The 13,427-nt window shown below is 38.1% G+C and overlaps 1 protein-coding gene across 6 annotated transcripts in view; it reads left to right on the forward strand.

Annotated features, from left to right (window-relative positions):
- Window positions 1–13,427, forward strand: part of ULK4 (unc-51 like kinase 4) — a 507,669-nt gene that overhangs the window by 124,533 nt on the left and 369,709 nt on the right. For all 6 annotated transcript variants that reach the window (XR_011527046.1, XR_011527047.1, XM_070575799.1 and 3 more), the window contains exon 22: window positions 4,598–4,725. Coding sequence is in view for 4 of the 6 variants with exons in the window: in XM_070575799.1 (XP_070431900.1) it covers window positions 4,598–4,725 (128 nt within the window). In the remaining 2 variants the exon portion in view is untranslated. The remainder of the gene's footprint in view (window positions 1–4,597; window positions 4,726–13,427) is intronic.

Genomic DNA, 13,427 nt, shown 5'->3' on the forward strand with positions numbered 1-13,427 from the left:
TGCTGCCGCTTCATTTTCCCAAGTGTTCTGTGGTCACTCAATAAAAATCTGTAGTTTTCTTTGTGTAAGTCGTACATTTCTTTTTTAAGTTTTTTCTTAAATGGTCTATATTTTTGTTGTTTTATAAGAGGAATTATTTTGTTCATGACATAGTATAATGAACCCATGGAGTTTCAATCTTTATGATTATCTAGCCACTTTACTAGGCACTTGAAAGAGAAAGAAAGCACCAATTATACTTTTAGCATGATGCTTTTGGAGTTGAATTCATAAATGCTAAACCTATGAATATTTAAGAAAATGTTTAAAATTTAGTGAAAAGCATTTTAATATGCGTAAACATTTAAAAAAGTATTCAAATCACTTGTAAGCTTGTATTTTCATTAAATTTATACGCTTTTTCATTTTCGTGATTTCTTACAATTTATACTAAAGTTGTACGTTGTGCTCTTTGTAAGAGAGGTAAATCTATTTAAATATAATTTCCTTTTTTTCATTGCCATGAATCCTTTTTCAGTTCCTTATAAATTAGAATGATGGATGAATGATCTTGTTCATAAAACTTTGGATAACTCTAAGTAATACTAGACTTTTTAGAAAGGTTCTCCTTCTAAATTGACTGTCATTTGCATTCATTAATATTTGCTCTAAACTCAGTTATAAATTTCAATAAAATGAAAAGATGGATAATAGAAAAAAGATGGATAAAGCATCAAGTCTTTCACCATTAAGTATGATGTTATCTGTAGGTTTTTTCTAGATGCCTCTTTTCAGATTGAGGAAGTTCCCTTCTATTCCTACTTGGGTGGGAGTTTTTATCATGAATGGATGTTGATTTTGTCTGATGCTTTTTCGTTATCAATTGACACGATCGTGTGGTTCTTTTTGTTTAATCTGTTAATATGGTGAATCATATTGATTTTCAAGAATTGAACCAGTCTTGAATACTTGATTGTGGTGTATTATGCTTTTTATATATTGCTGGATTCAACTTGCTTGTATTTTGTTGAGGATTTCTGCATCTGTGGTCCTACAGTATATTGTCTTTACTTTCTTTTCTTGTGTAACTAACTGTCTTGGGTCTTTTTTATGTCTGTAAATGCTTGTTTCATGATATTTCCTTCTGATTGAGCTGTTATGTGACGGTTTACCTCTGCTTCATTTTTTGTTTTGGTTGGGTGGAGTTGGAGAATTTTCATTGGCTGAAATATTGAATTCTCATTTTTTGTTGTCTTCTTAGAATAACTTTATGTGAAACTTGCCTCCTATATTCTGTACATTTTGAAATACCTTAAATTATCCTGGGCTAATGTGATTTTATGTAGAAAAGATAAAAGATTTCGGTTGTTTCTAGGGTTCTTAGTTTTTTTTTTCTTCATTCTATTTTTGTTGTTGTTAGTGATATTTATATATCAAGAAAATTAGCCCTTTATCCATAAAATATGCTGCAAGTATATTCCGTAGTTTAGGTAATTCTTTTTTTTCCCTTTATAGAGTTTTATTTCCATATGGAATTTAACATTTTTTACATCTACATTTCTCATGCTTTTCTTCTTCTTTTCTAATAAATTATTTATGAACATTTTCCCCAATATAAGATTTAAGTATGTATAAAAATCTATGTATGTATATATGTATGTATGTATGTTATCTCTATCTCCCATGGCATCTTCTAGATCTTTGAATCATTTTGTGTTTATTTTTTAAACCTTAGATGTGTCTGGGATTTATTTTCAACTAAGATGCAAGGCAGCCCCCACTACACACATGTAGTCTGTCTATTAATTTTGGTTAGATTAACATTTAGTGAACTTTTATTACATCGCTTTTTATTTTCAAATTGCATTTGAATGCACCAGGTATTCTGTCAGGTTTTTTCTCCTTAAAGAGATCTCTCCTGGAGCTTTCTGACTAACTCCATTATGATAGGCAGCCCTCTGTGCCTAGTTATAGTGGCTATTACTGTGGAATCATCCTGGGATTCCCTTTGCCTCTTTCCTGTATTCAGTATTCTCCTCTTTCTTGGTTTATTTACTCATGGTGAGCTTTGGGGGTATATAGAGGAGTGGTGGTATGATAAGTGATTTTTGTAAGAAGATAAAAAGCCAGATTAGGAAGAACCTTGTATGCCATGATAAGGAAATTTACCTTCATCTCTAGGGGTGCAGCATCTATTGAGAATATTTTATAGGTGAATAACATAATCATATTTACTGTTATAGGAGGTCACTGTGGTGCAGCTTGTAGAAGAGATTGGAAGAAAGCAAAGTTAGATAAAGCCTGTTACAGTAATTTAGGAAAGATATATGGTGCATTGAAATAAGGCTATGATAGCAGTAGGAGTATCATGTTTAGGGTAGGTGCTGGATTTAGTGTGGGATGTGCAATACGAAGGATTGCAATATACCTTTCACTCACATGCACCAAATGTTAACATTTTCCCATATTTGCTTTATAGTTTCTCTCTGTCTTTCTCTCTCTCTCTCGCTCTTACCCGTCCGTGTGCATGTGCATGTTTTCTTACCCACTTCAGAAGAGAGTGCAGACCTGATGCTCCTTTAACTCTAATTACTTCACTGAATACTCCATAAAAACAAGCCTTGGATTTAAAAATCAAGAAATTAACACTGTTTTACCGTTATTAGCGAACCTACAGACCTTATTCAGATTTTGCAATTGTCCCAGTAATGTTCTTTATGGGAAACAAAACTTCCAGATCTCGAATTGCAGTCAGTTATCATATCTCTTTCATCTCCTGTAATCTGGAACAGTTTTTTAGTCTATGGCCAGTGGAAATTTGGATGGGTTTGGAGTTATGTGTTTGTATGTGTTGGCGTGGGAAGCAAATTTGTGATTATGGTCCTTGGACCATAGAGTATAAATCAGAATTGGGAGTTGACTCTGTAGAAATGGTCTTTCTACTGTCTGTGTGCTGGAAAGGTGGAAACAGACCTATTACTCAAGGACACCTTGGCGTTGATTCTGTTTTTACCCCAGGTGATGAATTAGTTTGTTTACTTGCTTTAGGAACTAGATGAGACTGATGCATGGATGTAAATATATAGATATATCCTCATCCTTAAGTAGTATCATATGCATGACTGTAAATTCTTCTCACCTGGCAATAGAGCACCTTATAAAGGACTGTGACATGGCAAAAAAATTGTGCTTCCTAAGTCTGCCTTTGATATATAGTGTTGCTGCTAGGTGCTTGCCTCTGTTAAGAACTTTTGGGGACCTATATTCCTGCTCTCTGCAGCCACTTTGCTAACAATACAATTCCACATTCCTGCCTACTTACGTTCATTAACATTATGTGTGTGTGTCTGTCTGTTTCCTCTTTTGCATATTGATAGGCACCTGAAACGATGTATAGTCTGACTGTTAAAAGGGAGAATAACCCTAATTCTTGTCAATACTTATCCCTCTGTGGTGCAGCCTCTATGGAAAACAGTATGGAGATTCCTCAAAAAATTAAGAATGGAAATACCATACAATCTAGCTATTCCACTGCTGGATATTTATCCAAAGAACATGAAAACATGAATGCGTAAAGATATATGCTCTCCTATGTTTGTTGCAGCATTATTCACAATAGCCAAGATTTGGAAGCAGTGTAGGTGCCTGTCGAGGGACAAATGGGTAAAGAAGATGTGGTATATATACATACTGGAATACTACTCAGCCATAAAAAAGGATGAAATCCAGCCCTTTGTGACAGCATGGATGGCCCTTGAGGGTATTATGCTAAATGAAATAAGTCAGAGGGAGAAATTAAATACCGTATGATCTCACTCATAAGTAGAAGATAAAAACGATAACAAACACTTAGAGAGAGGGATTGGATTGGTGGTTACCAGAGGGGAAGGGGGTAGGAAAGAAGGTGAAAGGGGTGATTACACACATGTGCATGGTGCTAGACTGTAATTAGTTTTTGGGTGGTGAACATGATATAATCTACACAGAAATCGAAATATAATGATGCACCCCTGAAATTTATATAATGTTGTAAACCAGTGTTACCACAAAAAACAAAAAGATCCAACTTATTCCTCTGTGTTGTATTATACCTTTAATTAAAGAATAATATAGGAATATAGGTTTTTATTTTTGTGTCATATATTGGATATTGTTTTTGTTTTATGTCTGTATGACCTCAGACGTATGGATTAGAGATGTGATTTCTGTAAATGCAGGTTTGCTCAGAGGTTTGGATTACACACAGTTGTAACTTCTAGTTGTTCTAGGTACTCACTTTTGTGGTCGAGTGGTCAAGGGGCAGGCTTTGTTGTTCACCTGGCCAGCATTTGAATTGAACTCTGAATTTCAGCAAATTGCTTAACTTTTCAAGATTCGTTTTCCTTTTTAAAATTGGGATAATATTCTTAACGTTTTTTTGGTTCATTTTCAGGTTTAAATGAGATAATACATATTAAAAATTTAGTGTGAGTCTAGCACAAATTAACAATGCAAAAATGGTAACTGATGTCATTTTATTTCCTGCCACCTCTTTGGTTATTATAATCTACTCGCCCTGAGAGTTGACTACCCTGTTTACTTCATGTTTTCTCAAAGAGATTTTTAATGTCTTCCACAGGATTTTGTCTCTACAGTTATCCGTTTACTTGACAGCCCCTCAACTTCCATTAGAGCAAAGGCCTTCCTGGTTCTTTTGTATATTTTGATTCATAACCATGAGATGCTGCTGCTCAGCTGCCAAGCAAGGTATGATTTTCTCTCACGGTTTCATCAGTATCTTCAATTTGGTGCCTGTCCTGTTTTATTAGTAGTATTTCTTGGCCTCTGTTTACCTGGCAATGAAATTTTTTTTCTAGGCTGTTGCAAGGGTTTAATATTTCACTTACAACCTCAGCTTGCTAACACTGAGGACCCAGGGAAGACCTCTGGAACTGAATCAGGCTGGTGGGAAGTACCTGGAGTTTCCTCCATCCAAGGACAATCCATGGCGTGGTGTTAGTTGGTCTGCTTTGCATCTTTGGGAGGCATCTTGGATAAGTGGTTTGGTTGTAGTTTTCATTATTGTAAGATTCTGGAATGAGTAGCCGAAAGCCCGGAGGAGCAGCCTAGTGAAGTAGAAGGAGCAGGGCAAGGATCAGGAGTTCATGGACTGGTCCTGATTTCACCTCCCAGAAGCTGCTCTGGATGCAGCTCAGGTTCCCTGCATGCTCTGATGCTTCCTGATTAACATCTTCTGAACTGTCCGGTATGTGCTCTATTGAAACCTGGAGGAGCCTTGAAAATATGGTTTAATGTCTATTTCTTGACCTAGCTTTTTACTAATTGTGGAATATGAAGGAGAGCCTGGAATTGTTGAGATTGATCTAGATTAGGGATTGGGAAACTTTTCCTGTGAATAGCTAGAGAGTAAATATTTTAGGATTTCTGGGTCAAGAGGCAAAACTGTGGATATTATAGTAGGTACTTATATTACAAGAGAGAAAACAAATTTCCACAGATTTTTTATTGACATAAAATATATACTACTGATAATTGAATATATATATATATTTTGTAATACAGGTCTACTAATGAGAAGAATAACATTTGTTTTTGGGGAGAAGGAGATCATTTTGCTTAATTAGGGGTCAAAGTTAGTGTTCTCATCATAAGCAATTGTAAATGTTCATGTTAGTGCTGATCTCTAATGCAATTTTGTGTATCTTATCTTCGAAAATGTCTTTCACACAGAAAGGTACTGCCACATACCAATATCAGTTCATGAGCACCTGATTTTAACTGAGCATATTCATTGCTTGGAAGGCCTTTGTTGGATTCTGTCAGAGTCTCCTTGACACGTGCCTTTTAGCATGTCATTACATTGCGGATGAATCACTTCTAACTGAAGGTTATGTGGAAGCTCCTAACAAGCCTCCTTTGTTTTCCATCTCTCAGGGTCACTGCCCTTCATTGTTTTCTGTCTCATGTCTTGGAAACTGATCTTTCATATATTTTGTCTGATTTTAGTTGTTTTAGTCGGGATGGTGAATCCTGTCCCTGTTAGTCCATTATGGCTGGAAGCAGAAGTTGTTCTTGTCTATTTTTAAAGGCCTCACCACTACTTTGCTGCCTCTAATCTCTCCTTGTGTCTGTCGTCATTTTTCACCAGGACAGATTAATATAGTTTCTCAAGAGATGTTTTACATCATTTCTTGGATTCACAGTCTGGCCTCCATGTAGCAACTAGAGTATCTCTTACACAGTGTGAATCAGCTGTTGTTTCTCCCCTGCTCAGACTCTTCCAACGGCATCCTGTGGTGCTGAGTAATACCCCTGCTCCTCACCATGGCCTACTCTGCCCACTTCGTCTTGTCCCTGCCTGCCTTTAGCCCTTGTCTCCTAGGACTCTTCTTTGTACTCACTCCATTCCAACCACATAGTTTTTCTCATGCTTTTTGAGCACAGTAAACCTATTACACTCACCTCAGGGCTGTTCCCCTTTGCTATCCTCTGTGCCCATAATGCTCTTACCCAAGATGTTTGCATGGCTAGCTTCCTCAGGTCATTCAGGTTTTTGTTCAATCTAAGGGTTAGTTCTTCTGAGAGCCTCTCTGATCATTGTATCTAAAATACCCCTCATAACTCCAACTCCAGAAACTCCTTAACTGGAAAGAACTAAAAGATTCAGACATCAGAGCCTGGGTGTGATGCATTTGGTTCTCCTAGGAAATTGCTTTGATTTCTGTGTCTCTGAATGAATATTTAGAAACTTGAGCAGTAGTGGGAAGATGTTGGCCTGAATGCATACCCTAACCCTGGCTTCCACTCTGCTCTCTCTCTGGAGCAACACAACACACAGGATGAGCATAGAGGGGGGCCTGGGAGATGAGGCTTAGCTTTGAAGGAGAGGTAAGGCTACGCTTCATTCTTCCTGCACTGTGTGGCAGAGATGATGCCCTATCTTCTAAACCTGGGTGAATAGCAGACCTTGGGGCTTCCATAGGGCCCAAAATGCAGATGCTTTCTGTGTGTGGTTGTTGGGGCCAGCACTCCTAGTCCCAGAAGCTCAGGAGCAGGACTCACATGGGGACTGATCTGCCCCAGTCTGTGAGGCTGCAGGGACATGATAACATTGTCCTGCATTTGAAGAGGAGAGTTCCTTCTCACCACCTGCTTCTTTGCCACAACCTGTCCTGATCAGGTGCTGAGTGGGTGAGGAAGGCATGAGTAAGCAGAGATTCGTCATAGTCCACTGAGAGAGACACAGTGCTTGAAGGATGAGGAACAAGAAGAACAGGCAGCTCTTACTGAGGCAGAACTAATGGGATAGACGGAATTTTAACAAACAAGTAATGAAAACTCTGTGGAGAGGCACTTTTTTGAAATTCAGCGGAAGAACTGAAAGAGAATGGCCTCTGCTGGGGATGGCATTAGTGCTTTGAAAGGCAACATGAAAGAACACATTGAACCACACAGAGCTGATTACAAAGACATGGAAAATTCATGTGAAAACATTTGGAAAGATGCAGTATAGGTCCAGAAGACCTCACAAGCAAAGTGCCAGGAATTCCAGGAGGAAAAAGGGAACAGATGGAGGAAGATTTCTAATTGAAGAAATAATAGCAGTCATCTTCTGCTTGAACATGCTCTCTTCTGATTCTCTGTTAAACTATGAATAAGAATTAAAAAGTCACAAAACCGCAAGGGCAAGGAGGAAGATGGCTAAAGCCGACGGTGTTGTCACGTGTCTTTGTATTTGTGGAGCTGGAAAGCTGACAGATAATTGCTAATTTAACAGATTGGAGATTGCTGAGATCCCGTTTTGTCTGCAAGGGGAAAGGCCATGATGAGACATGATTACTGCATGACAGAGCTCTGGAAAGGTTGGGAATTAGGGGCACTAGGTACCACTGAAGGCAGTGAGAGGGACGTGAGACTCAAGATAGGAGGATTGATGGGCAAACCGAATGGAGATTTGATTCCCACCCCTCCTCCCCAGCGCTGAACATCCTGGAGACTCCTCTTCCACTGCCGCAGGAGGCTTGAAATGTATTCTGGATAGTGTGGCTGGAAAGGCTATAAATGTGGGGGTTCTAGACACAGATAAGAGGGAGATGAGGTGCCTTGTGAAAGATCAGAGAATTGTATGAAAATCCAGTTACTCTGAGAGATGAAGGGCTTCAGCCCCCTACCCCTACTTCGCTTACAGATTGTTGGCAGCCTGGCTTACATACTGTTGGCCAGAGTTTGGAAATTCTCAGGGAAGCTGACCAACCCCCAATCAAAGCCCACTAGGGGCTGACGTTTGGGTGTCCCTTTCTGCACCTAGTGAAATCTTGCCTAATATTCCTGTAGCGGAGCCCGTCAGTCGTAAACCCGACTCCTGCACACACACAGAACTTCCAACAACACTGTAATGCACCATTTAAAAATATAAATGGGAGCTGGTGCCATAGCACAGTGGTTAAGTTCGCACATTCCGCTTCAGCGGCCTAGGGTTCGCTGGTTTGGATCCCAGGTGCGGATATGGCACTGCTTGGCAAGCCATTATGTGGTAGGCAACCCGCATATAAAGTGGAAGAAGATGGGCCAGATATTAGCTCAGGGCCAGTCTTCCTCAGCAAAAAGAGGAGGATTGGCAGCAGATGTTAGCTCAGGGCTAATCTTCCTCAAAAAAAAAAAAATATAAATGGACAACCAAGAATTATTAAATATTTAAGGGAAGTCTTTAACATGGAACAAAACTCACCAACGGTAAAAGGGACTTGACAGAAACAGAGACTAAAGTTATGAACAGACAGTTCACGTAAAAAGGAATGCGGATGACCCTTAGGCCTATGAGTAAATGTTAAATCTTCCTCATCATAAGGGAAACACATCATTATTCCTCATTATAAGAGAAACTATGCTGAGTACCATTTCTCACTCAATGCATTGGCAATTTCTGGAAACATATTCTTTTGGTGAGGCTGTGGAGAAACTGGCACACTCATACATTGCTGGTGGGAATAAAAAATATTGTAACTACTATGAAGAGGAATTTGGCAATGTCTGGAAAAATTATATATTTTTACCCTTTGTCCCAGCCATCTCACTTCTATGATACAGTGTCCAAAGATCTATTCTTAGCAAAGAAGTGAAATGAGACACGCACTATGCATTATTTTTTATGGCACAAGACTATAAACAACCCAGATTTCCATCAGCAGGAGACTGGCTGGAGAACTGTGGTCATCCTTGTGTAGTTTTCTATTCCTGCCGTAACAAATTACCATAAACTCAGTGGTTTAAGACAATGCACTTGTATTAATCTGACAGTTCCCATGGGTTGGGAGTCCTGGCTCCGTGTAGCTGGACCCTCTGCTCACGTCTCAAAGGATTGAAGTGAAGGTGTTGGCTGATGCTGCAATTCTCATCTGAGGCTGGAGTCTTCTTTCAAGCTCACTGATTGTTGGCAGGATTCATTTCTTTGCAGCTATAGGACAGAAGTCCCCGTTTCCTTGCTGGTTTTTGGCTGGGGCTTGCTCTCAGCTTCTAGAGGCAGTCCCTCCTCTCCATTGGCAGTTCACAGCAGATCTTTGCTTTCTTCCTGGAGGCCAGTAGGTGAATGATGGAGTGGGACTGTGCATAATTTCATCATGCTACTCAGAACAGTGTGCAATCTAAAACTTATGAATTATTTGTTTCTGGAATTTTCCATTTAATATTGTCATACTGCGATTGACTGGATACAAACCCACTGAACTCAGTTCAGTGGGTAACTGAAACTGCAGAAAGTGAAACTGCAGATAAAGGGGGGCTACTGTACGTCTTCAAACTCCCTTCACTATAGTACCTAGATTAGCGTTTGGATAGCCAGAGGGGTGGGAATCTTGGGAGAGGGGCATCTTTGGAATTCTGCCAACCACAGTCCCCATAATGGAGTACTTTGCTGCTATGAAAGGAACAATGAGGATCTTTGTACACAGCCGTGGAGTGATAGCCAAGATATATTATCATCTTGAAAAAAAGCAAGGGACAGAACAGTAATGATAGTATACTACCTTTTGTATAGTAAAGAGAGTGAAAACAGAAAAGAGATATGCGTTTACTAGTATTTTAAAAAAGAAAGAATGGAAGGATCAAAAATTAACAAAAAAGGTAATTTATAGGGGAGGAACACAGTAGGGAGCAGGGGCAGGGACAAAAGCTATACTGCTCCGGATGTACCTGTTTTATAATTTAGATTTGAGAACCATGTAAATGTTTTATATAATTAAAAATAAAATTAAGGGGCTGGCCTGGTGGCATAGTCATTAAGTTCGCACATTTCACTTCGGCGGCCTGGTGTCCATGGGTTCAGATCCCCAGCGTGGACCTACACACTGCTCATCAAGCCATGCTGGGGCAGCATCCCACATACAAAATAGAGGAAGACTGGCACAGATGGTAGCTCAGGGACAATCTTTCTCAAGTAAAAAGAGGAAGAGTGGCAACAGATGTTGTCTCGGCCAATCTTCCTCACCCTCCCACCCAAAAATAGTAAATGGAAAATAAAATTAAATAAAAATGATAAACATAAAGCAGTCTCTAAAACTTGGAAAAAAACCTGTGTATCAATTTTTGGTGTAACTCCCCAGAGAAGAGATATTAAAATATTTAAAAATCATAGTATTTGGCGATATATGTGTATTGGGATATATTTGGGTGACAAAAATCCATTAAGAAACCTTAAACTGCTTTGTGTTCTTGTTGTAAGTGTTAATAATTGCATTGCCATTTGATTATGCCAATTTTAATGGGAACCAAGATATTCCATATAATTATAAAATAAAAATTAGCTTAAATCCTCTCATTCTTAATTTGAATCAAAATTATCAGAATCAACTCATGATTTATTTTTTCTCTTTTTAAAGAACTTATTTTATAGTTTTATATACTGAAAATTCATCACTCAAATTTTAATTCCTAAATGCCATTTTCCACTAAAAGAAACGATGGCTTCTCGTGTAAGTCCTGGGCACAGCTATGCATTCAGGCAGGAGATGAACAAATTGAGCCTGGGAGAAGTTGTCGTTCCTGAAAGCAAGAAAGTTATCAGAAACTGCTAAGGTCTTGTCAAAGATCCCAAGAGCCATCGTGAAGGAGCTTCTGCTGGCCCAAGATGGAATTTTGAGCATTAAAAGGAATAGTAATGACTGCATTATCTTAAAATATCAGTGTAAAAATTTCTTGAATTCATAGTTATATTAAACAAACAAACAGCCTTTATTAGTCACCTTTGGGGAATTGCTAGGGCATACAACCGTTATCCTGAAAATTGTTCAATAAAGGGACAAATCAGTATTTATACAGCATTTAGCATACAACTTTAATTCAGAGTAATCAGATAGTTGATTAGGCAAGGTTTTTCTTTATAGAAGTTTCATAGCTTGTAAATACAGGAGAAATGATAGAATTAGGAAATCTAGTTTGAAACCTTTAAGCTTATGAATATAATTAATTAAAAAAACAATGAAAATTTTTGATAAATCTTTGGATGTATTCTTTAACATTTCTCTTCGGTAACTTCCTAGAAGTAAAATTGCTGGGTGTTATGGTAGGTGTATGTTTAATTGTTTAAGAAATAGACAAAGTACTTTCCAAAGTAGTTGTACCATTTTATATTCCCACCACAGTGTATGAGAATTCCGGTTTTTGCGTATCCTTGCCAATACGATATTGTTTGTCTTTTTAACTTCAGCCGTTCTAACAGATGTATAGTTCTATCTTATTCAGGTTTTGATTTGCGTTTCCCTAATGACTTATGATTTAGAGCGTCTTTTCATGTGCTTATTTGTCATCTCTGTATCTTCCTTGTTGAAACATCTGTTCAAATCTTCTGCCCTTTTGTAAAAATGGGTTTTTTTCAATTGAGTTTTGTGAGTTTTGTTTTTTTTAATATATTCAAGATATAAGTCCTTTATCAGATATGTGACTTGCAAATATTTTCTCTCAGTCTATGACTTGTCTGTTTATTCTACTAACAGTGTCTTTCAAAGAGCAGAAATGTCCAAATGTAAATGGATACGCAAATTGTGGCATATTTTATACAAGGGAATACTTACGTAGCAATAAATATTTTTTAAGAACTGAAAGGTTTCATCCTACTTGTAAGCTAACAAGAGAACCTGCCAGTTTCATAGATGCAGGCAAAAGACACGAGACTCCCAGGTCAGAGACAAAGGGCTTTATCACCCATGGAATAGCAGTCAGCATCAGGATTGTCTTTGAAACAGTTCCCCTTAAGTCCCAAGGCCTGTGGTGGGGGGAGCAATGTGAAAGTAGGCCCAGGTGGCTGCTGTGCACAGTGTGAAGTGGTTTGTGTCGCTGTTGTGAGCCCCATGATTAGGAAACCCCTAGTTTTATAAGGGATGCTGGCAAACCTGCCCAACATTTACCCCCGGAATTAGGCATTATCTTTATTATCTCGGTCAAAAAATAAATCTGCCTTCTTCCTGGAGGGAGACATTCTATTTTCCAAGGTGTTTGCTGTACAGACCTCAACAAAAAGATAGTTGGGAACAAAAGCTGTCAGTGTCTCTTCACAAGACATGTAGAAATGCAAGACCCATGGAAATTTTTCTCCCCACACTATTGATATGGTAACTCCTTATTTAGTGTCTTTAGAAACTGATGAACTATTTTCTAGAGTGGCTGTACCATTTTACATCCCTACCAGCAATTTACGAGTGATCCAGTTTCTCTGCATCCCTAGGCAGCATTTGGTGTTGCTTTTTTTAGTCGTTCTCATAGGTGTGTAGTGATATCTCATTGTAGTTTTAATTTGCATTTTCCTAATTGCTAATGATGTGGAACATCTTTTTATGTGCTTATTTTCCTTCTCTGTATCTTCTTCAGTAAAATGTCTGTTCATGTCTTTTGCTTATTTTCAAATTAACTGTTTTGCTCTTGAGTTTTTGAGCATTCTTTCTATATTTTAGATATGAGTCCACTGTTGGATATATGGTTTGCAAATATTTTCTCCCATTGTGTAGCTTGTCTTTCATTCTCTTTAGTCTTTCACAGAGCAAAAATTTTTAATTTTGATGATGTCCTGTTTATCAGTTTTTCCTTTCATGCTTTCAATATCAAGTCTAAGAACTCTGTATAGATCCCAAAGATTTTCTCCAATATTTTTTTTCTAAAGTTTTTCCACTTATATGCTTTACGTTTAAGTTTGTCGTCCATTTTGAGTTGATAACTGTATAAAGTGTGAACTTTAGGTAGACCTTCTTCTTTATTTTTTTGCCTGTCAATATCCAGTTGCTCTGCTATCATTTGTTAAAAAGGCTGTCTTTCCTACATTGAATTGCTTTTGCTTCTTGTCAAAAATCAGTTGATCATATTTTTGTGGGTTTACTTCTGGGTTCTCTATTCTGTTCCGTTGATCTATGTGTCTGTCCCTCCACCAATACCACACCATCTTGATTACTATATCTGTATAGTAA

Source organism: Equus przewalskii, chromosome 15 (genome assembly GCF_037783145.1).
Source record: "Equus przewalskii isolate Varuska chromosome 15, EquPr2, whole genome shotgun sequence".
Lineage (NCBI taxonomy): Eukaryota > Metazoa > Chordata > Mammalia > Perissodactyla > Equidae > Equus > Equus przewalskii.